Source organism: Epinephelus fuscoguttatus, linkage group LG19, assembly GCF_011397635.1.
Source record: "Epinephelus fuscoguttatus linkage group LG19, E.fuscoguttatus.final_Chr_v1".
Taxonomy (NCBI): Eukaryota; Metazoa; Chordata; class Actinopteri; order Perciformes; family Serranidae; genus Epinephelus; species Epinephelus fuscoguttatus.
In genome coordinates this window covers 497146-521953 of record NC_064770.1, presented here as the reverse complement: position 1 = coordinate 521953, position 24808 = coordinate 497146, and the positions used below count along the sequence as shown (strand labels likewise).

Genomic DNA, 24808 nt, shown 5'->3' with positions numbered 1-24808 from the left:
CCAAAACAAAGTGTGTCATGAGCCACTCCTCCCTCTACCTCTGCTCTCCACCCCCCACTTGCCTCATCTAGCAGTTAGCAATGTCTCGGTCTCTGCTGTGTTTAGCTATTCCCCTGCCTACTTCAATGATGATGGTACTTCTAATAAATGTAATATATTTGCTGAGATGGAGGTGAGGCTCAGTGACTAGAGGAGCTGGTAGAAGTGCTCCATAGCTGTAAGTTACTCCAGTAGCCGGTGGCAGCCGACTCGGCTAGTGCTAACAACGGGAGCTTACGCTAACGTTCCTCCTCTTCTCTGTGAGTGAGAGCGATGTTTTAGCCTAGCGGGCAGCTGGCTTGCGGGCTGCCCGCTAGGCTAAAACATCGCTTCAGGTTAAAGTGGGAAGAAGCAGTGGGTTTATCGGGCAGCTGAGTGAAGCTGGGTGAAGTGGACGCTGCGGAGGAAACACCGGGATGGGTTAATGTCCGGAGCTTGAGCAGCCCGCGAGCCCACTCTAGCCAAGTCAGCTGCCACCGGCTACTGGAGTAATTTATAGCTATGGAGTGCTTCTACCAGCTCTTCTAGTCACTGAGCCTTGCCTCCATCTCAGCAAATATATTACAAAAATGTAGCCTCGCGGGCTGCATGCCTGGCTGGCCAGTACAATGCTAATTGAAAATGTTAGCTGGGTTGCCGGGCAAACTTACTGACTTAACACAACCGTAACGCCTGACCCATTGCTGGGACCGAGCCGCTAATAACTCAATCTCCAGACATTTACCCCCTAGCGGAGGCTAACTGGCTGTGCTTCCCTCCAGTCATGCTGCGGCTAACGCCTCGCCAGCCGCTCTCAGCCAGCTCCGGATTGTTATTGAGGTGAAGTGGGAGAGGCAGCGGATCTGTGGGGCAGCTGAGTGAAGTGGAGCCTGAGGAGGAAGCACCGGTTAGCCCCAGTTTCGTTCTGCTTTCTGCCATTTGCTCACTGGCTGTAGCCTTTTATAGGGAGGGAGGGCCAAGGGCTCCGAGAGGAGGGGGGGGGGATTCACACGAACGTACATGAACGCGCAGCCGGACCGGCTTGTAAACAATGGGCTGGAGATCAACACAGAGAGAGGGTGTGTGAGATCATGTTATACTCCAGATGAAATTACACCTCTAGTTCTTCACAAAGCAATTTTTTAATTCCTTCAATCTAGAAATGATGAATTTAGCTTATTGCTCCTTTAAGGTAGCTGCCCGTCTGGGTGAAGCAAGGACCAAACAACACTCACCCCCATGACACAGAGCCATGTTACATCATTGGTAGAGGGGTTTCTAGGTGGTTTTAAACCCAACAGGCAACATGCATTGGTGGGAAGTTAGTGGGAGATTATGTCCTTATCTCAGAAGTGGTTGGTCTGCCCGCACTGCCTTCTCCGATCTACACCTTCCCAGGCCAAGCTTGTGAATGATTCTGTCTTTATGTCATGGGGGTCAGCAGGTAGACACAAGAAATTCTCATGTTTAAGACTCAAGATAGTTGTGTGTTTGCAGAGGTAGCCATGTGAAGGTTAAAAATACAGTGCATTGACAATAAGAGACTATATCCATTAAAGACCCCCTCTAGGCCTGGGATGATCAGCGATCAAATCATATATTGGCGATTGGAGGGTTGCCAGGCGATTTGCTGGATATCAAGGCGATTTTGGAAAAAAAACAAAAAAAAAAGGGCGCTCTACCGTGCATTAAGAGATGTTTTTTGGGGAAATACATGACTGTCAGAGAAGCCCCGTTTACAAACAGGCCTACAATCCATCTCCTCTCCTCTCCTCTCCTCTCCTCTCCTCTCCTCTCCTCTCCTCTCCTCTCTCTCTTCTCAGTGGAGGGTGCCCTGTCAGCCCTGTGCTCACAGTGATAGGGCGCATCTCTTTGATCCAAAGTGACACAGCCCGTTTGCTCATGCTTCCCGGTCGTTCAATAGAGTAATTGCAAATAAATATTGTTTTAATGTGTAACTATTAAAATGTTCACAAGGGCTTTCATAAAATCTTACAATGTTGCGGCACTGCCGCCTTTGCAGGTTAAAAGTTAATGACAGCGACTTGAAGTGAGGAGGAGCAACATGTCTCCAGCCTCCTCACAAGCCGGAGACGCTCACTTTTGCATGTGATGCAAAATATTAAAATAACGTCATTGTCTAAAAATCTAAAAATGCGGTGGTAGGCCTAGGCTATAGCCTATACCAACGACATAACCCCCCTCTTGGCGATTTAATGGTGTATTGGCAATCTAGAGCAATGACAATCCACAATATGAAATTTAGAGGCAATCGCACAGCCCTAACCCCCTCTGGTCAAAAGTGCTTACTGCTTGTAGGTGATGTTGACCTGTCACTGTGCAGACTGGATGTATATAGAATATTTTACATTTCTCTGCTGAAGGAGGAAAGTTTCTATGTGCTCACCTTCACTCAGAGTATAAGTTGACGTGCCAGCAGGATTTTATGACTTCACAACTAGTTTGGCGACGATCGTGAACCTGTATGCAACTTACACAAGTGAGATATGGATGTATACACTGAGAACGGGCATGTGTAGTGGTTAGAGCACTCATCTTCCATGCAGAAGGTCCAGGGTTTGAATCCTGCTGGGGTCGACGTCAGTAAAGGCATGCAGGCGCAAGAGGTTCCCACTGCCGAATCAAACAAGATCAGATTCCTTAAGGAGGCTTCAGGATAAGGTAGTAACTCTGGAATCTGAGCCAAGTCCTCAACGAGGGTGTGTCCCAAGCCTGTTGTAGATGGGAGGTGCCAGACGTAATTGCGGATTCATCACACTGACAATGGACTTTTCAGTTACACATCCTGTAACAAAAGGGGCAGAAGGAATAGATGTAATCTTATGCCTGGTACAAACTACACAATATCAGCCCGATTCTAGCCCAACGCGGCGACATACGGTGTCGGCATGGATTGTGAACGACAATGATTGTTGTACACGATAATCCATCGTTTCATCTCGTTTAGTGTGTCATAGTTAACGACAACAGATGCCACATCTGGGACACTTCAGTCTAGCATGTTTTATTTTCTTTTTGTCGTTCGCGACTGCTCCCGTCACAGCCGTCACTTTGACCAATAGGAACACAGAGCGATCTGCTGCCATGGACACAACATGTATGACAACAACACCCCAGCCTTTTTGATGTTTCCTCTAGAGATGTTACCACACAGAATAAAACGGGAAAAATTATGGTGTGAAACAGCAGGAGCACTTTATCAACCTGGTGAGTACTGCTATTAGCATCAAGCTAGCAAACAATGTTATCTTACTATATAATGACGAAAACTCTGAGTGTGTCTGTGGGTGTGTCTGTTCCATGTTTTTCGCCTCACTGACTTGGTCAATCCATGTGAAATTTGGCACAGTGGTAGAGGGTCATGGGAGGATGTGAATGAAGCAATATTACATCAAGTGGCCAAAGGGGGCGCTATAGCAACTGATGGGCATATCTCATGCCCCATATGTTGTACAGACATGAAACTTTACACAGAGATGCCTCTCCTCAATAGGAACAAATTTGCATCAAGAACCCATAACTTCCAGTTATATAGATTTTCCGCCATTTTGAATGTTTTGAAAAACACTTAAAATCGAAATCATACAGACCGATCTATATGAATCTCGGTGAACATAATCTAGAGACCAATATCTAAAGTTCCCTCTTGGCAAAAGTTAGAAAACTTACTAAAACTGACCTTCTATAAGGCAATGAATATTGCGGAGGGTGTGGCTCATCACATAAAGGTGTATAACATCTCAAGGGTTTCACCGATCACCACGCAACTTTGTAGGCATATGACATCACATAATCTGAGGGGACCCTTCCATTATTGACTCGATCAAACAAAATGGGGGCGCTAGAGAGCTAACTTCTTATCTAGGCCTAACTGCCATATTGATTTTTACTAAACTTGGTAGATATGTAGAACAGGACACCTCAAGGTGATTGGAGAAATTTAACTCTAATTGGCTACTGGGTGGTGCTATAACAACAGAAAAATGCTTAAAAATGGCTAAAATGCGACCGACCGCTGTGGCTCCCCCTGTGGCAGAATGTTGAGCGTTTTTTTTTCTTTTCTAATTTTTGGTATGACTAAGTCATGGTATGGAATGCTGCTGCAACAAGAGCTAGCCGCACCTTTCCCATGTGAATTACCAGCGTGCCCCACTTTTAAGTCAATACAACATATAAACACTTTAATTATCTGCCTTTCAACGTGCTACCTCAACTACTAATGTACAGTTTTAGCCCACTAACTATCCCACTATTGGCAATGGTACTACTGTACTTTCAATAAAGCAATCGTACTATCAAATTCACAAAAACTCTGTCTGAATACATTGCTCTTCTTAATGGGTTCAGTTGACTATTTAATCTCCAATTTCCTATGACCTGTATCCCAAACACACACTATGTGAAACTGTACGTGGGCAACTGTGCACTCAGTGGGTATGGACTAGTTTCTTCATAATGGAGATGGACATAAAGTAAGAAAATTAAAAAATAGGGCAGGGGCTTTTACTAACCACAACTGCAGAGGCTACCAGCTTCATTTGAAACAAGCTGCATTATAAACGGGCCGTTATTTATTATTCCCTCTATATTTTTATATTTTTACTTTTTATCCGCTCCCGTTTGCCTTGATAAAGTTAATGCATCACACCATCATTTCAAACCCAACACTTCCTGTATCTGTTTCAAATTAAAAGCCCATTATAACTTCGGTTAAGAGAATCCCTTCGTTTTCTAAATAGGCTTTTATTATGAAACATTTGTGGGAACTTGTGGAGGATTCAGTGACTTGTGTGTCTGCGTATGGTACTTCAAATGTAGCTCCTGGATCTGGTGGCCCTTTTTCACATTACTACAACATAGTGTTGTCACGATACCAAAATCTTTGTTTCGGTACCCATACCAATATGAATTTCGATACTTTTCGATACTTTTCGGTACTTTTCCGAAGGAAAAGTCCTTTTGGATACAAACCTTCAGAACAATAAATAGTAGGGGTGTAACGGTACCAAAAAAAAAATCATGGTTCGGTAAGTACCTCGGTACGGACGTCTTTTAAGGTAGCTGTAATTAAACCTCTCCTAAAAAAGCCCACCCTGGATCCAGAGGTGTTAGCCAACTATAGACCAATATCTAATCTTCCCTTTATGTCAAAGATCCTTGAGAAAGTAGTCGCAGGCCAGCTGTGTGATTTTCTCCATGATAATAATCTATTTGAGGAATTTCAGTCAGGATTTAGAGTGCATCATAGCAGTGAGACAGCACTAGTCAAAATTACAAATGACCTTCTCATTGCTTCAGACAAAGGACTTGTCTCTGTACTTGTTTTATTAGATCTTAGTGCAGCGTTTGACACTATTGACCATCAAATTCTACTGCTGAGACTGGAACACTTAATTGGCCTAAAAGGTTCTGCACTGAGCTGGTTTAAATCTTATTTATCTGATCGTTTTCAGTTTGTTGACGTTCATAATGAATCATCCTTACGTACCAAAGTTTGTTTTGGAGTTCCGCAAGGTTCTGTGCTCGGACCAATCCTATTTACTCTATATATGCTTCCTTTAGGTAACATCATTAGAAATCACTCTATAAATTTCCATTGTTATGCGGATGATACTCAGTTGTATTTATCGATGAAGCAAGAAGAAAGTAATCAATTAACTAAACTGCATAACTGCCTTAAAGACATAAAAACTTGGATGAGCACCAATTTCCTGATGTTAAATTCAGACAAAACTGAAGTTATTGTTCTTGGCCCCAAACAACTCAGAGACTCTTTATCTGATGACATAGTTTCTCTAGATGGCATGGCTCTGGCCTCTAGCACTACCGTAAGAAACCTCGGAGTGATATTTGATCAAGATTTGTCTTTTAATTCTCATTTAAAACAAACCTCACGGACTGCATTTTTTCATCTGCGTAATATTGCGAAAATTAGGCCTATCCTGACCGGAAAAGATGAAGAAAAATTGGTCCACGCTTTTGTTACCTCTAGGCTGGATTACTGTAACTCTCTATCATCAGGTAGCTCTAGTAAGTCCTTAAAAACTCTCCAGCTAATTCAGAATGTAGCAGCACGTGTACTAACAGGAACTAAGAAACAAGATCATATTTCTCCTGTTTTAGCTTCTCTGCACTGGCTCCCTGTAAAATCCAGAATTGAATTTAAAATCCTACTGTTAACTTATAAAGTTCTAAATGGCCAAGCTCCGTCATATCTTAGAGAGCTCATAGTGTCATATTATCCCACCAGAACATTGCGCTCTGAGAACGCAGGGTTACTCGTGGTCCCTAAAGTCTCCAAAAGTAGATCAGGAGCCAGAGCCTTCAGCTATCAGGCTCCTCTCCTGTGGAATCATCTTCCTGTTACGGTTCGGGAGGCAGACACCGTCTCCACATTTAAGACTAGACTTAAGACTTTCCTCTTTGATAAAGCTTATAGTTAGGGCTGGCTCAGGCTTGCCCTGTACCAGCCTCTAGTTAGGCTGACTTAGGCCTAGTCTGCCGGAGGACCCCCCTATAATACACTGGGCACCTTCTCTCCTTCTCTCTCTCTCTCTCTCGTATTCTATTACTGCATCTTGCTAACTCGGCCATTCTGGATGTCACTAACTCGGCTTCTTCTCCGGAGCTTTTGTGCTCCACTGTCTCTCAGATTAACTCATATCGCAGCGGTGCCTGGACAGCGTGACGTGTGAGGTTGTGCTGCTGCCGTGGTCCTGCCGTGGTCCTGCCAGATGCCTCCTGCTGCTGCTGCCATCATTAGTCATTAGTCATACTTCTACTGTTATTATACACATATGACTATTGTCACACATGTATACTGCCAGATATTAATACATACTTTCAACATATTGTACCACAGTAGCCAGAACTATAACTATAATATTATTACTTTCAACAATGTTGTTGTAAGCTACTGTCATTACCTGCATCTCTCTCTCTCTCTCTCTCTCTCTCTCTGTGTCTCATTGTGTCATGTGGATTACTGTTAATTTGTTATGCTGATCTGTTCTGTACGACATCTATTGCACGTCTGTCCGTCCTGGAAGAGGGATCCCTCCTCAGTTGCTCTTCCTGAGGTTTCTACCGTTTTTTTTCCCTGTTAAAGGGGTTTTTTTGGGGAGTTTTTCCTTATCCGCTGCGAGGGTCATAAGGACAGAGGGATGTCGTATGCTGTAAAGCCCTGTGAGGCAAATTGTGATTTGTGATATTGGGCTTTATAAATAAAATTGATTGATTGATTGAATTGAGTTCTGTGAGCTGTAGTTAGAATTAGAATCTTGTATTTGACATTGTTGATAGACATTGTGGAGTGTGGATGCTCTAAACAGGTAAATGGACTATTAAATTCTAAGTCCAACAATGTGACTTGTCCCGTGAAAGACAGCAGACTTGATGTAAATAAGGGCCTGTGTAAAAGTCAAACCTAATAACCATGTGTTCCTCAGCCTCGTGTATGGGAGCTCCAGGTCATCCCACCCAGACTCAGAGCTGCTCCACAGGCAAACCTATGGCACCCCTCACCCCCTCCAGGGCTATGCAACCAACCACCACCCAGGAAGCTCCAGACAGGGTGGAGCATGGGGGGCTGCTGGACGCTCACTTGGTAAGGATTCATTGGATTGTTTACCTGTAGAAATTCTAATCTAGAAATACTGGATTTTTCCTTTTTATTTCACAGTCTTTATTAATATTGGACGTCTCGCATGTCCAAATTGCACCAATTTCAAAAAGGCACAACCTTGGCAATAAACCCGCCAAGTGTGAAGTGTGAAGTAGATTGGGTGAACAGTTCCCGAAATATTCAAAGGACACACTGAAGGACAGACAGAGATTTCTTGTCTTATAGTTAGATTAGATATTCAGGAATTGATATGCTTGATAAGTTACAAAAAAAGGTTTTAACTCAGTTAACCTGGTTTCTCTCTTGCTGTTTTTATTCTGAGACAAGCCATTGTCAAAATGGGCAGAATGTCTTGGAGATCTCTCATAGCTTTTCTCATTGATAACTTTAACTACCATTACATTCTCAGTATGGTAACATTGATAAACAATATGCAAGCTTGTACTTATTTTTTTATAACACATATCTTTATTGATTTTTGAACTTGGTACATTATTTATTCAGGATAATTTGTTATATCTTTCAAGTCTTTAAACAACTTCCCTCCCTCCCCCAAACCCTGAACACAGAGCCAACAGTATAAGAAAACAATAACAATAATGTGTTATTATGTTGGTGGCTGCAAATAAAGAAAATAACTTAAATATGTACATATGTCCCTGTGGCTACAATATGTACAGCACGCATACATGTCATCAAGTAGATATATAAATACTCGACTGACAAACAAAACACAAAAAGATACTTATGTATACATAAAAATAAGAAAAATAAAATATTATGTATGTAAAATAAAATAAAAAGAAACTAACTGAGAAACAATACCTAAATAAAATTTAAATGAAATAAAATAAAATAAAAATAAATTCAATTAAAAGGGTACAGTCTTACTTGGTAGATGTTAGGTTTAAGGAGTTAGGATATCAGATCTTGATTTCAAAAATATGATAAATGAATCCCATATTTTATGAAAAACATGACTTTTTTGTTTGACTGTATATGCAAGTCTTTCAATCGACAAGCAAGAAGAAAGTTCATTAATCAGAGATTAACAGAGGTTAAGCAGCTTACTCTCATGTGTTCTCAGGACCAGTGTTTCTGGTAACAGTCCGAGGACACAGATCTCTGGGCATACAGGGATTTTTTTCTGGATTATGATGGAGATTGTATTAGTTATATTTTTCCAGAATTCTTGTAAATATTTGCATTTCCATATACAGTGGTATAGGGCTCCCTTCTCCGTTCTGCATTTTATACAACTATCAGGGATATTAGGATTAAATTTATTGAGCTTTTCAGGAGTTATGTATGTTCTCATAAGCCAATTATATTGGATCAGTTTCAATCTGCTATTAATAGATAGTGTTTGTGCTTGATAGCGAGCTTTTTCCCAATCATTTTCAGTGATTTCTCTTTGAAGATCCTCTATCCATGCTATTCTTTTGTAATCCGAAGATTCCAAAGATGTCTCTACAAGATTCTTATATAATACTGAGATCTTACTTTTAGCATATGGGTCAGATGTTGCTAAGTTTTCAATAATACTTCGGGGAGGACATTGATATGATTGCATCCTTGAGTGGATGAAACTCTGTATTTGAAAGTATTTAAACATATGAGTTTGAGGGATCCCAAATTTTTTTTTAAGATTATCAAAGGACATGAGGGTGTTATCTGAATAAAGATTTGCAATCTTCTGTAGTCCCAGTTGAGCCCAGAGTTTGAATCCACGATCCGATTTGCCTGGTGTAAATAAAGAATTGCCCCAGATAGGAGCAAATTGTGAAAGCCCAAACATTTCCTGTGAATCATGCCAGGCTATAATTGTGGTTTTAACAAATGGGTTAGCTGTATTCTGCTTAAGTTTTTTGAGAGAGTCAGAGTGCCTTTCTAAGTGATGGGGGGAGAATGCCAGTTTTCAGGGATTCCTCATACATATTCATAAGGGGATGTACTACTTTTTCTCTGAAGGCTTTAAATATGTCAATGAGGAGACCATCCGGTCCAGCTGTTTTAGCGCTCTTCATTGCAGTTATGGCTTTCAAAAGCTCTTCTATAGAAAATGGGGAGTCTAGGTGCTGTTTAGCTTCATCTGAGAGATTAGGGATTTGGAGACCGTCTAGAAATGCCGTTTGATGACTATTAATCCCGGAAGATTCTGCTTTATATAATGAGTGATAGAATTTGGCAAAAGCTTCATTGATTTCTGATGGGTCTGATGACAGAGTTTCTGAGGCTGTTAAAATATTATTGATGGCCTTACTGGATTGTAGTTTCTTGATTTGCCAAGCCAACAATAGCTTGTACTTAGTTAATTGATAGGTAATGTAATGTAATGTACCAAAACAACCATGGTGCAGTGCTACATCTTGTGTGTAGAGTATGAGTGTTTTGAGTTGCACCTCCTGTTTTGCTCATATATACTGAGTGCTGTGGTGCCATGTGCCAAACATTTGGTTACAGTGGAATATAAATTAAGGGTAGGGTGATTAATCACTTATCTCTCAACTACTTGGATAACTTATCTCATACCTATTACACAGCTGTGCAAATCACTGTGTTGCATGATTCACCAAATGAGAAGAGACATCAGCCGTCTGTCCAAATTGAAAAATCACACTGTCTTTTATTAATCGGTTTATGATATGATGGCATGATCTATGTTGTTATTTATATGAATTAAGTGAGATTTGTGGTTTGTTACCAGGTTTGTCAGGGCTGTTTGATGCCAGTCTCCACCATGCCAGCCCCTCTGGTCCTGACCCCTCCGTCATGAATCTGATTTCAGCTCTAGAATCGCGGGGTCCACAGCCACCACCATCTGCTTCTTCCCTCCTCTCTCAGTTTCGCACTCCCTCTTGGCAGACTGGTGAGTGTCAGGCTGTTAGGGTAATGCCATGGCATGATCACTGTGTAATAAGGGCTTTAAGCTGAAATTTTGCTAATTTGTTAAATTTGAACAGAGACTTGCATTTACCAACGCTGTCCATGTAATGTTGTGTCCTGTAGCAATGCACACACCAGCCCCAGCGGAGCTCTTTATTTCAGGGGCGCTTCCTGGTTCCAGCTCCTTCCCCTCCTCCTCAGCCCTTTCTGCATACCAGCATCCTGGCTCCTTCTCTGGACGATCTTTCACTCCCTCACTATCCCTGCAGGACACGCCTACATTTAGCCCGACCTCCAACGGTTTGTTATCCCCTCATGATCCCCTGCTGCACATCAAAACACCTTCCCAGTCCAGCCTGGGCTTTGATCGCTTGCTGTCTTCCCAGAGTGCCACCTACAGGGGCTCCCAGGAGCCAACAACCCCTCCTCAGACCCAAGCCCCTCCCACCTCCTCCAGCTGCCACCTGCCCCCTCCCCAGTTCAACCTTTTGTCCTCCCAGCTCCACAACCAGTCCTCCCAGCTGTATAACGCCTCTATGTTCTCTTCCACACCAGCTCTGCTGCCCACGGCCCCCCCTCCGCCCCAGCCTCCTCCAGAGAGGGCAGTTTCCCGGCAGGACAGTGTGATCAAGCATTATCAACGCTCATCCCCAGCGCAGTCCACAACACTGCCTCCACAGCAATATACCAGCTGTGGTGGGTCATCGAGCTACCAGCAGATACCCAGCCACCACCGGCATTCTGGACTGTCCTGCAGTCCCCTGGGGGAGCAGAGCCCATCCTCTGAGCCCAAGCCCTCACCTCGGTTGGAATCCAAGACATATCGACCTATCATCCAAACCCCCTACACATCCTCGTCCTCCAGCTCTTCAGCCCCCTCCTTATCTGGCACTAAGGGAGTCAAGAGTTCCAGCTCCAGTAGTGGCTACTCCTCTTCAGGCTCAGCGTCATCCTCTTCCCGCACCCCACACACTCCACCATCAGCCTCCTCCACCTCTTCCGCGTCCTCTTCTAGTTCCAAGACAAGCACTGGCTCCTTGCCTGCTCCCTCTCGTCAGCAGCTCCCACCTCAGTCAACACCAGCACCACCTGCTTTGCCAGTGGTGTCATCCAACCTTGTTCAACAGCCAGCACCCAAACAATGTCTCTCCACCTATGGCTCTTCACCTGTGGCCAAATCCAGCACAGGCCAACCAGACCAGACGCCTCCCCAGCAACATGCCCAGTCCTACTCTCCCAACCAGCCTCCATCTACACACATGGCTCAGTCTTATGGAGTCTTTAATTCACCTCCTGCCCAGGACCTAAGCTCTGGAGCAGGGGGTACTGGAGGGAAGGCCTTCACTGGTATAGGCTCAGGAGGACGGTCATTTTCTGCAGAAATAGTGTTTGGGGACTCAAGCTATGGCCAAACCTCTCTTAGAAGAGCAGGCAGTCCTTCCTTAGGATATGGGAATGCTGGAGGATCAACAGTAACTGGACCCGTATCAGGAGCTGCTGCGCTTGGCAATGGATCAGGATCAGGGAGTGGGCCTTCTAGTGTTGGTAATGGAGGCAGCAGCTCATACCACCTGCCTGAGTCTAGTCCCTCGCCCTCCATCAGTTCCAATATCAGTCGCCCTGGATTGCACTCTCCTGCGTCTGCTCGCCCTGCACAGTCCCCTGGAGGCTCAGGGGCCACCAAATACTTGCCCTCCATCCTATCACCTTCTTTTATGTCCTCACCCCAAGGTTTCTCCGATACACAGCAAGTGCAGAACCAGTCCTACCACTCAACACCGCCCAAGGCAAAAACAGAAACCAATATGCTGGGAGTTGAGCGATCCCAAGATGAGGAAGAGGATGATGACGTTTTCCTTATCCACCACTTACTACACGCCCAGAGTTCAACTCCTCATCCTTCCCAGCATCACCCACCTCCTCAGCAGCTACCCCAGCCGCTTCCACAAGCTAGGGATGGGGAAGGCAAGGGAGTGACCTATGACATGAACAAGATCTCAGAAGAGCGCTACCACCTTCAGAGTGTCATTCGTACCAATAACATCACCAGCAGTTCAGGTCCTGGAACGGCAATGGGTGACGCAAGTGGCTTAAACAGTCAGTTGGAAATATCACAGAAGAAACAGCAACAGGCCAAATCGGAGTTGAGCATATCAAAGTCCACAGCTGGAGGGGTAGGAGGGGTCACTGACTCTCTTTCCCACTCTCATACTACCCACTCACATCAACAACAGCATGACTCCATGGGCTCTGTGGTCCATTATGGAAGGGGAGACCCCTACATACAGCACCCACACTCCCAACATTCCCATCACACCTCACATGTGCCCTCACACTCTCAACAACACTCTCAGCATCCCCAAATCTCTCAGCACTCTCAGCACTCTCAACACACACCGCACTCTCAACATACTCAGCACAGCCATCCCCATTCCCACTCTCACAGCCACCCTCACATGGAGCTGAAGAAGCCTTCAGATGCAAATGACAATGCCTACTTGTGTAACACACCAGATGTGCAGCAGGCTCGGCAAAGCCAGGTTCCCCTCTCTCTAATAGATTCATCGCCAGACCCTCCCCAGCAATCTCACATGCTGCAGTCTGTCCTTTCTCACACCACCCACACTAAGATGGATCCTCAGCAAGCCCCTCCACAGCAGCAGCAGCAGCATCCTTTGAGCCAGCAGGTCATGATGGGTTCAGCCGGAGGAGCAGGGCCTGCCGGGGTGGAGTCCCATCCACAGAACCAGTCTGCACAGTTGCAACTCCAGCTTCAGACCCAAGGTATGGACAACCACTACAGCCTTGGAGTTCAGCAGAGAGATCAAAGCAGGACCAGTCAGAACTCAGTGTCTCCACTAGACATGCTGGACCAATCTCTTTCCCGAACGAACAGCAGAGGCAGTGGAGGAGCTCTGGACAGAACAGGGGTTGGTGTGACTGTTACAGGAGGGGAGGGAGGTGGTGGAGACAGACATAGACAGCAGCACAGACTTACACCCCACCACCATCCCCAACAGACAGCCTCAGATCTCCATGACTTCCTCTCTGAACCAGATTTAGGCTTGTCCGCCCCCTCACACCTACATCACCTCAACCAGCCTCAGGCCCATGCCCACCCCCATGCTCACCATCAGCAGCAAGCACACACTCACCATCAGCTGGCACACTCTCAGTTAGCTCACACACACTCCCACCGGATGGCAGCAAATATGGTAACTCCCCAACAACAGCAGCAGCCCCAACAAAGAGACCCTGAAACTCTGTCCCACTCCCAGTTAGACCAGCTCAAGCAGCACCAGTTTGACACAGTGAGCCCAGTGGGTAAAGTAGGACAGAATCAAGTTCAGCAGCAACAGCAGCGCTTTTCATCTCTGACTTCCATCTGCTTTCCTGACTCTCTGTTACATGATGAAGACCGCTCTTTCTTTCCTGAGATGGAGGACATGTTTTGCTCAGCAGATTACAAGTCAAGCTGTGCTGAGGATTCTGGGGCAGGACAGGCTGCTCAGGAAAGCCTTACCCAGGGCCATGGGCAGGGGCAAGACGGTATGGAGGCCTTAAAAACAGGAGAGGGCTATGACATGGTTGGTCATCACAGTGATCAAGGCTATGGACAGTATTGCCACAGCCTTCCAGGAACAGGAAATGGCAATCTACACTTAGACCTTGACTCTATGAAGACGCACGAGCTTCCCTCCACTGTGAATACTGACCAACTTGGCCTCATCCAATCCCAAACACCCACTATGGGGCTGAGTTCAGCAGTTCAAGGGGGTGGCTCAGTCAGCAAGATGATGGGAGTGGTAGGAGTGGGTGAAAGTCCAAATACTCCTGGTCTGACCTCACCTATATTCTGTTCCTCTCGACCCAAGAAACTGCTGAAGACAAGCTCATTTCACTTGCTCAAACAGCGGCGTGAGCCGCAACCTCAAACAAAGAAAAACTATGCGCAGGAGTATGAATTTGAGGACGACGAGGATAAAGCTGATGTTCCAGCTGATATTCGTTTAAACAGTCGACGCCTTCCTGACCTGCTCCCTGACTTGGTGTCTAGCTGTAGGAAGGCTGGGGGGGCATCAGGAGTAAGTGGGCTCAGTCCACTGATGGTTGACATCGACTTCTGCCATAATTCTGGCTACTCTTCCCTTGGACACCCTCCACAACTCCTCCCCCATGATGGCCCTAAAAAAAGAGGCCGGAAGCCAACTAAACCAAAACGTGAAGGTCCTCCTCGCCCACGAGGTAGACCACGCATACGCCCTCTTCCAGAGCCTCCCTACTGCAGGGGTCTGATGGGATCAGTGGCAGGAGAAAGCAGGAGGGGCCGTGGACGGGGTCGAGGGCGTGGCCGGCGGGAGGAGGTTCTTGTTGAAATGCATCAAGATATGAACAAAGCACAAAGCCTCCCATATCATCAGCAGCAGCAGCATCGACAGCAACAGTTCAGCCATCAGCAGCATCTTCAACAGCATTCACATGAACATCACAGACAGCAGGTTGACCACCACCAAACAACACAGCAACAGCAACAACAGCATCACCTGCATCATCCACAGCAGCATGTTTCCTGTCCTCACCACCAACCACATAATCAACAGCAGCAACAGCTACAGCATCATCATCATCAACAACAGCAACCACCTCAGCAGCTGCAGCAAGATCCAATCAGTCCTCTCAAGGTAAGAGTGAAAAGACCAGATTATCTGGGCCTGAACTTCTTAAGAATCATAGAGTCATGTCAAAAATTTTGAATGGGCTAAAATGCTGCTTGCTTTGAATAGGCCAGTGATCAAATTCCTGTCTGAGTAGAAGAATAAAAGCTCTGATGATAAATTAACTCAGCTCATGACACTAAGAAATGTAAAAAGAAAGAATCACATATGTTGTGTGTGTATGCAATTTATCTAGTCAACTTGACTTTTATTTCTATGGATGTAATTTTTTAAGGGTGAGTTTATAATATGAAGTTATATATACATATTGTCACTTTAATAGGTAATAGTTGAAAGCTCAACCTAAATAGATTTAATACCCTTCCCCTAGGTAAAACTAAATCAAGTGGAGAAAAAGACATGGGACTGTGCCAAAACTGGTACGAGTATTTAAAGAAAAAAGTGTATAAGATTCAAGGAGATTTCAAGGTGTCTAGCAGTGAGGACTGCAAATTACAACCAGATGAAACTTCTTCCAGTTTGAAGTTCCTCAGTGTTCATTGTTCTGAAGGTTTTTACCATAGCAAAATTATCCAAAGAGGTTGCTTCCTCTCCAAAAAAAAAACAAGCAGAGCAGGTGATTAAAACCACTAAAAACACTGAATAAAGCACTTTCACATTATAAATCAGTGTTCCTTCTAAGCTGTTTAGCCTGTTGCAGATGGACTTCTCACCCAGCACTGTGTAGGCTAATCTTTTTTCTGGTCCAGATGTTCAGGAGGTTTTTACCTTAAGCCAGATGAACCACAGAGATCTCTTCCTCTTCAAGAAACTCTTCCTCTTCTACTTACACGAGTCCCAATCTGATACTTCTATTTTCTTGGAAAACACAGCTACACAGTGCACACTTCAAGTACATCGAAGTTATTAAAATCAATCCAAAATATATGCTTGACAACCGAAAAGTTCTGCAATGCATTAAGAAAAAAATCCCTGCATCCAAGCTGGTCATTATAGTTTATTATTTATTTATGTTTTACAAAATAAGTAAATAGGTCTAAAATAACAAACCCTCTCTTTAATCTTTTTGGCCTTGTTGCTGTGTTGAGGGAACGTTCCAGTGTTTGTTGCTTTGTTACCTGAGTTACCTGAATGAACGATATTTCATTCAGGTTTATTTTCACCGTTTTTACATCTTTTGCGTGAATTAGGCTACATTAATGAATTACTCTTATTGGCTTTTCGCTCCCATAGCTTTTGTTGCACTTGGCAGTGGTATGGTGAGTATGGTTTGTCGTCAGTTCTGCACCACTGTCTATCTCTCCTCTGCCCATGGATAAACACCATGCACCATAAATGCACAAGACTTTCACGCTGAGATGAAATGAAACAAGTGCTCATAATGTTGGTAAAAAGCATAAATAAACAGTCTCATATTGCCTATACACAAAGAGAGCAGGAGACCAGGAGATGGCTGTACTCTGCGCGTTTCTGCATAAAAGCTTCATATGTAAAATCACCTGTGTGACAGCTAACATTAAACAAAGGTTCAGATCCTCCATATAATTCAATAAAACCAATCCCAATCAGTGAAAAAATGCCTTGATTGGCCCCATCCCAATCTCTGGGATCGGATCAGGACATCCCAAATTGTGATTTAAATCATGAGAACACTGAATAAAGCACTTTCATGTTACAAACTGTGGTGTCTTCTACTATGCTTAAGCCTGTTGTAGATGGGCTGCTAGCCCAGAGCTATGTGCCACAGAAAAAAAATGTTTGGTTGCAAATGTGTTAAAATTCATGTTAGTGAGCACCCCTACTTTTCCAAGATAATCCATCCACCTGACAGGTGAATCATCACTACGCAGGTGTACCTTGGGATGGTCACAATAAAAGGACACTGGAATATGTGCAGTTTGGTCACACAATACAAGGCCTCAAATTTCACAAGTTTTGAGGGAGCATGTCATTGTCATGCTTATTGCAGGAATGTCCACCAGAGCTGCTGCCCGTGAATTTTATGTTAATTTCACGACCATAAGTCGTCTCCAATGTTGTTTCTCTGAATTTGGCAGTACATCCAACTCTGAGGGGTTTTAACAGAATCAGCATTATTGGCTTATGTTGTAGATATACTAGATAATCGAACAGTAATGTACTGTATATTTCATGCTAAAAGTCTAATTGTCTTCCCTCTGACCCTAACTTTTCCATCAAACCTGTCCGTCTCTCAGATCAAACTGCCTGTTCCCACTATGCCTCCGTCAGAATCCTTGTTGAGGACAGACTCGCTGTCCAGCACTGAGCCGGTTCTGTCTGATGGATCTGTGGGCTCGGCACCATCTCTGGGCCTGAGTCCTGGACCCAGTGCCGCCATGGACATCAACAAAAATGAGATGAATCAGACTCAAGACAAGACGATGAAGCATCAACAGAAGGCTATAGAGGTACAGTAAAGAACACATCATGAGGACCTTAAAGTAAAGCTTAGGCTAAATGTTCCCCCTTTATCAGTTTCTATCTGAGGAATGCTCAGCGTGTCTTGGTGAAATCTACAATCTATGTGTCTTTGTGTAACTACATAAGAGTGACATGACACTGTCATTAATATGACATGACACTAGGGATGGGAATCGAGAACCGGTTCCTGTTAAGAACTGGTTCCAACTGGTTCAATTCATCGACATCATTAGCCTTTATGCTTCACGATTCCCTTATCGATTCTTTTTTATTACGCTGAATCTTTACGTTGATGACGCACGTCACGCTTGTCAGTCAGCAGTACGTTCAACAACAAAGACGACGTAATGGTGGAGAGACAGAAGCGGTCGAAAGCTTGGCTTCACTTCACCAATAAAGACTCATTCACTCATCACAACAGCGTGACGTTTATTTATGCAGCATCGTAATTACATGCAAGGGCAGAAAGAACACCAATGCTACAGTGATTTGTTTTCCACTACAGGGCTCTACTGTGCGAGCATTTTAACGTTACTCGCATTTGCGACTAAAAATAGTTTTGTGCGAGCAAAATAAATCATTCAGCACGCTGTGTTAATGACTTATTGATGCTGTTTTTTAAGTATGAATAAGTCAATAAGTAATTTATTCCATTGAAATAGCCTATCATTGATGTATTATAGAAAAGTGATTTATCTTTTTATAAATGACAAAAGGCACATCTGCCTCATTTTTGCTGTGGTATCATGATACTACTCAGAACCGTGATACTGTCACTGTATCGTACCGTGGGTCCCAATTTTGATACCATGACAACACTAACAGATTCTGTAACGTTATTTGACGTAGATGAAAGCAAATGCTGTACAGATATTCTTTCATTTGATCCATTTTAGATGATAGCAGTGGACCAATTTCATATTTTGTTTACTTACTTACTTAGCACTTATCTCTTGTTTAGAATAGAAACTCAATAAAATTTACGTTTTTGACACCAAAACCCTGTAAGGTCTATTTTTCTACACAGAAAATTCACAGGAGGAATCGATAGGGGAAGCGATAAAGAATCGGATCGATAAGCAGAATCAATAATGGCACTGATATCAATAAAATCCTATCAATTCCCATCCCTACATGACACGGTCATGAACCTGTCATGAACATTATGTACATGTGATAAACGTTTATGACTGCTGTCATAAGTGTCATTCTGTTTTTGTCAGTGATATTTCCAGAAGTTGTCTTTGTCATGACAAGTTGACATTAAATTTGTTTGGGATGTCCTTATATTGACAACTTGACATTAACCAGGATGACACTACTTGTCATAACAACTTGACATTAACAAGAAATGCACCTCTTTTTGTGTCATTAAGATATCATAATGTCATAATGGTGTCATGACATCCAGTTTGTGTCGTATCCTGCCAGACCTCTATCTGACCAAGTGTTAGAATCGGTCTGTAACCTTGCACATCTAATTATGATAATCATTATCTCAACTTGTCATAAACACAAAAAGAGGTGCATTTTTTGTTAATGTCAAGTTGTTATGACAAAGACATCTTCTGGTATTGTCATCCTGGTTAATGTCAACTTGTCATAATAAGGACATCCCAAAGAAATTTAATGTTAACTTGTCATGACAAGGACAACTTCTGGTAACATCACTTTAATTAATGTCAAGTTGTCATAATCAAGACAACCCAAACAATATCAACTTGTCATTTCAAAAACCGAATGACACTTAATGACAGCAGTCATAAATGTTTATGACATGTACATAATGTTTATGACAAGTTCATGACAGTGTCATGTCACAGTTATGACAGTGTCATGTCATCCTTATGTAGATACCTTCAAGTAAAGTGTTACCGTATTTTATGTAATAATTTCAAATAGTTCAGTGCTGTAAGGATGGTTTTTGTTTTGTTTTGGTATTTTTTTTTGCAGAATTTAACAAGGTAACAATATGTATGAATTGCTGTTCTGTAACAGATTGTCAGTCAAAATTTTTATTGTTATTGTCTTGGACCTTAGATTTCCAACTCAAGACAAACTGATATACAGTTCAGTCACAAGTATTTGAACAGTTATCCTCTCATTGTGCTGAAAAAACTTAGTCTTACAGTGTTAGAACAATGCGGTGGTACAATGGCCTTTAATATAGTGCAGACAAAGCAACCAAGGAGTTCTTAAAGGCCATTAAATTGTTTTTAACTGGCCAAGTAAAGTGAGATTTTAGCAATCTTATAAGTTTAGTGTAAGCTACACTGTGTGACATGGATCTAATAAACTTGGGAACAACATCAAGTTTGCAGACTGTGAGATGACAGCACCTACTGAATTGCAAGCTACAACGTACGATGCAATAGCTTCCCATACTGAGTGTGCAAGGATGCTGCAGAGATTATTACTTCTCCAACTGTGAAGCACAACTTAGAGGGTCACATAATTAAATAGAGGACTCAAAACGAGCATGCACATCCAAAAATGATAAATGCTGGGTGCTGGACAGAACAACAACACAGCTGAAAGCAGCTATGATGGGGCCCTCGCTCTCCTGCACCACTGCGGGGGGCCAGCAGCACACATCACGGAAGCGGTTATGTGAAAACTCAGAGTAAGTTAACCCTGACATGGTGTGACGTTTCATGTTCCTACACCCAAAAAACCCCTATGGGAAGGGGAATTTCAGGGGGGCGCGATAGAGGCATTTTGCCCCCCCCCATGGGCGATGCCCCTATCAGATGTAAGAGCTCGCGATTCTTGACCTGTGTATCAATTTTCATGAGGATATTAGGTCATTGAATCCATCAAAAAGCCAAAGGTATTTGGTGGCGAGGGCGGCGTCATAGCGGCCACGCCCCTTGACATAGAGAAAAGCTTATAATAACTTTTGATCAGCATGGTCTCAGGATGACCTGTACCAAATCTGAAGTTGATTGGACAAAATCTGTAGGAGGAGTTTGTTAAAATACAAAATTGTGGAAATCACAAAATCGCCACCAAAATGAAAAGTTTAAATCAAAATGGGCAACTTCCTGTTTGGAGTAGACCATTGGTGCCAGAGACTTTTATGTGCGTCTGGACAACATACACATGTGTACAAATTTTCATGTTCCAACTCCATAAAACCCCTATGGGGAGGGTTTTTTGAAAATTTCAAGGGGGCGCTATAGAGACATTTTGCCCCCCTCCCCCCCATGGGCGACGCCCCTATCAGATGCAAGAGTTCACCATTCTTGACCTGTGTGTGAATTTTCATGAGGATATGAGGTCGCTGAAGCCATCAAAAAGCCAAACGTATTTGGTGGCAAGGGAGGCGCCATAGCGGCCACGCCCCTTGACATAGAGAAAAGCTTTTAATAAATTTTGATCAGCATGATCTCTGGATGATCTGTAAAAAATCTGAAGTCGATTGGATGAAATCCCTAGGACTAGTTCGTTAAAATACAACATGTGGAAATCACACCAAAATGACAAGTCAAAATCAAAATGGCTGACTTCCTGTTTGGAGTAGACCATTGGTGCCAGAGACTTTTATGTGCGTCTGGACAACATATAGATGTGTACTAATTTTCATGTTCCAACTCCAAAAAACCCCCATGGGGAGGGGTTTTTGAAAATTTCAAGGGGGCGCTATAGAGGCATTTTGTCCCCCCCATGGCTGACACCCCTATCAGATGTAAGAGCTCGCCATTCTTGACCTGTGTATCAATTTTCATGAGGATATGAGGTCACTGAAGCCATCAAAATGCCAAACATATTTAGTGGCGAGGGATCGATAGTGGCCACGCCGCCACACGGACACCATTAGATGTAGCTTCACAGCGTTCATAAAGTAGCTTCACCAACTTGTTTTTCTAGTTGTTCTCCACTGTAGCAATGATGTCATGTACTCTAGCTCACACAATACACACCCATTATAAAACCAGACAAGCTAAAAATCCTTAAAAAAACTGTGATGATTTCAAAACCATAAAAGATTTTAAAAGGCTGAATACATGCCCAATAATTCAAGGTCTTCTGACTCTTTAAAAGTTGACATGGTGTCTCTAGCTCAAAGTATGAGGGACAAGAAGAGTTTGAAAGTCGATGAGTTTTGAAGCGGATTTGAAGATTTTCCAATTTACTTCCATTCACACTAATTAGACTGCCACCAGAGCGCCACCTATTGGCCGATTTGCACTGAATTTTGCACAAACCCTCATCAGGCCATAGAACACAATTACGGCATTCGCACGACATTTTGCGAATTTGCAGGGGAAAAAAAACGGTAGGCGGAAATGGGTGTGGCCTATATCACGAGATTCAGCACAAGTCGCTGAACGCGTGGATATAAGGTTTTTGAATGTGCCACAAAGTATATGGGTTATGAGCCAAAACGCACTTTCCTTGATTATAACGCCACCTAGTGGTGGAAATTCAGGACGACAATAGATTATAAAATTTTTCGCCAGGTGTGACTTATATTCCAAGTTTGAAGAGTTTTGGGGTATGTTCAGGCAGTGAAAAATGCGATCATTTGGGACAAAGAAAAAAAATTAAAAAAATAATAATCATTCGAAAAACAATAGGGAACTCGCAGGTCGAGACCTGCTCGGGCCCTAATAATAAACAGCACGATTTCAATAGGGTCCTTGGACGACTTTGTCGTCGCTCGGGCCCTAATAATAATAATAATAAACAGCGGGATTTCAATAGGGTCCTCTGCGGACGACTTCGGTGTCGCTCGGGCCCTAATAAACAGCACGATTTCAATAGGGTCCTCTGCGGACGACTTTGTCGTCACTTGGGCCCTAATAATAACAATAAACAGCGCAATTTCAATAGGACAACTTCGTCGTCACTTGGGCCCTAATAATAATTCCTTCAGTTTCTTTGCCCGGCCTTCGGTCGGTGCTTGGGCCCTAATAATAAACAGCGCGATTACAGTAGGGTCCTCACAGACCACTATGTCATCGCTGAGGCCCTAATAAACAGTGCGATTTCAATAGGGTCCTCCGCGAACAACTTTGTCGTCGCTTGGGCCCTAATAATAAACAGCACGATTTCAATAGGGTCCACCGCGGACGACTTCGTTGTTGCTCGGGCCCTAATAATAATAAAAAGCGCGATTTCAGTAGGGTCCTCCGCGGACGACTTCGTCGTCACTCGGGCCCATATAAATAATAATAAACAGCACGATTACAATAGGGTCCTCACGGATGACTTTGTTGTTGCTCGGGCCCTAATAATAAATAATAAAAAACAGCGCGATTACAATAGGGTCCTCACGGACGACTTTGTCGTCGCTCGGGCACTAATAATGATAATAACCAGCGCGATTACAATAGGGTCCTCATGGACGACTTTGTCGTCGCTCAGGTCCTAATAAATAATATTAATAAACAGCGCAATTACAATAGGGTCCTCACGGACGACTTCGTCGTCGCTCGGGCCCTAATAATAAACAGCGCGATTACAATAGGGTCCTCACGGACGACTTCGTCGTTGCTCAGGCCCTAATAATAATAAACAGCGCAATTATAATAGGGCCCTCACGGACGACTTCGTTGTCACTCGGGCCCTAAAAATACAAAAAACAGGTCATGTGGTGATCCGATTAAAATTTCCAAAATGAGCAGTTTCTGGTGTGTGGAGCTGTTTTTTGTATTTTCACATTGTTAAATAACTTAAAATTTTGTGGGCACTATATACTGCGGTTTGTCTTTGTGTGTGTTTGCTAGCTGCCAGGTTCCTCACCTGGCATCTGGAGATGGTCATCCCAAATTTCTGACACTGTCAGAATTTTATCCCAGGCTGTCTTTGATGGCAAGACTGTGACAATGGCCATCCTTGAACCTCTCTCACTGTGCCACGTAGGACCATTGTTTTAGAGCCATGACCAAAGATAACACCACGTTTCTTTCACATTGGTCATCTCTCATCTGGGACAGCCCAAAATTGCATAGAGTATGCCGGGATTTAGTCATCTCAACTGAGCATGTGTTAAGAAGCTAAAGGCAAAATGCAGCACAGACATGGCACAGCATCACCAGGGTCTCACCAAAAGTCTGCTTAGGTCTGTGGACTTCAGCCAGTCACTCACTGTAAAGGATTTGCAACTAAACATTGGATATAATTATTTTACTCTTTAAGTTTATGTTAGTCTGCCATTACTTACTGTTCCTTGAAGGGAACCATATTCAAAATTCATACATATATGAATATACTATACCTTTGGTCTAAGACATTCCAAAAATATTTGTAAACATGAACAACTCTCTCCCAAATCCAAAAACAAGAGTCCTTAAACACCAAGTCAACAAGTAAAAAATCTGAAACTGCTCCATAGACAATTAATGGTGAAAGATGTTCTTGATGACACTGACAGCACTCAGGGGAATGTTCTGAGTGCTGAATTACAATGTTTGTTTACAATAACTTCTAGGTAGAAAACCTGGGAACAAAAAGAAACATTGCTGAGCAAACGTTGCCTCAATTAATTCGTTTTTAGCCACCTATAAAAGGCCCAACTAATTAAAAAGTGTCAGTTTAAGTGTACATTATATATTTGGAATATTTTCACCACTTTATCTTGTCATCAGTCAGCCCTTTCAGATGTGGAACTAAAGCTCTTATATCAAAGCCACCAGACTCCACTGACAAACAGTTATTTTACTCAGCAACACGTGTTACCACTGCCTCAATCATTTAATACAGGTATGTCCAATTCCAACCTAGGACCGATTTGAAACGGCCCCCGGCTTCTTGTTAGAAATACACAACATGCGGCCCACCACACAACAGTGGTTAATCAAGCAAGAATACTTAACATTTTTTCAGTTCACCACACATTGGCAGGGCATCATACAGTTTTTAGACTTGCACCAAGTAGGAGCGACATAGATGAAACTAATGTGTTTTCAAAAACAGACAGCAAACAAGCAAATGGACATGGACAAGTGTTAAGTTGTACGGGCTGCCACTTTGAGGAGAGGTGGAAAGTTGAACACTTTATTCACTGAAAGATGAAACAGTTTTGTTTTTCTTTTTTGTATGGGATTTTTTTTTTAAATAACATGTATAATGCAGGTAACAACTGGCCCAGATATTTTCACATGATCTAATCTGACTCCCATTCAAAAAGGTTCTG

At 43.2% G+C, this 24808-nt stretch overlaps 1 protein-coding gene across 3 annotated transcripts in view; it reads left to right on the top strand.

Annotated features, from left to right (window-relative positions):
- Positions 1 to 24808, top strand: part of prr12b (proline rich 12b) — a 129515-nt gene that overhangs the window by 21236 nt on the left and 83471 nt on the right. For all 3 annotated transcript variants that reach the window (XR_007447790.1, XM_049560177.1, XM_049560178.1), the window contains exons 2-5: positions 7488 to 7645; positions 10371 to 10532; positions 10673 to 15231; positions 17442 to 17654. Coding sequence is in view for 2 of the 3 variants with exons in the window: in XM_049560177.1 (XP_049416134.1) it covers positions 7488 to 7645; positions 10371 to 10532; positions 10673 to 15231; positions 17442 to 17654 (5092 nt within the window). In the remaining variant the exon portion in view is untranslated. The remainder of the gene's footprint in view (positions 1 to 7487; positions 7646 to 10370; positions 10533 to 10672; positions 15232 to 17441; positions 17655 to 24808) is intronic.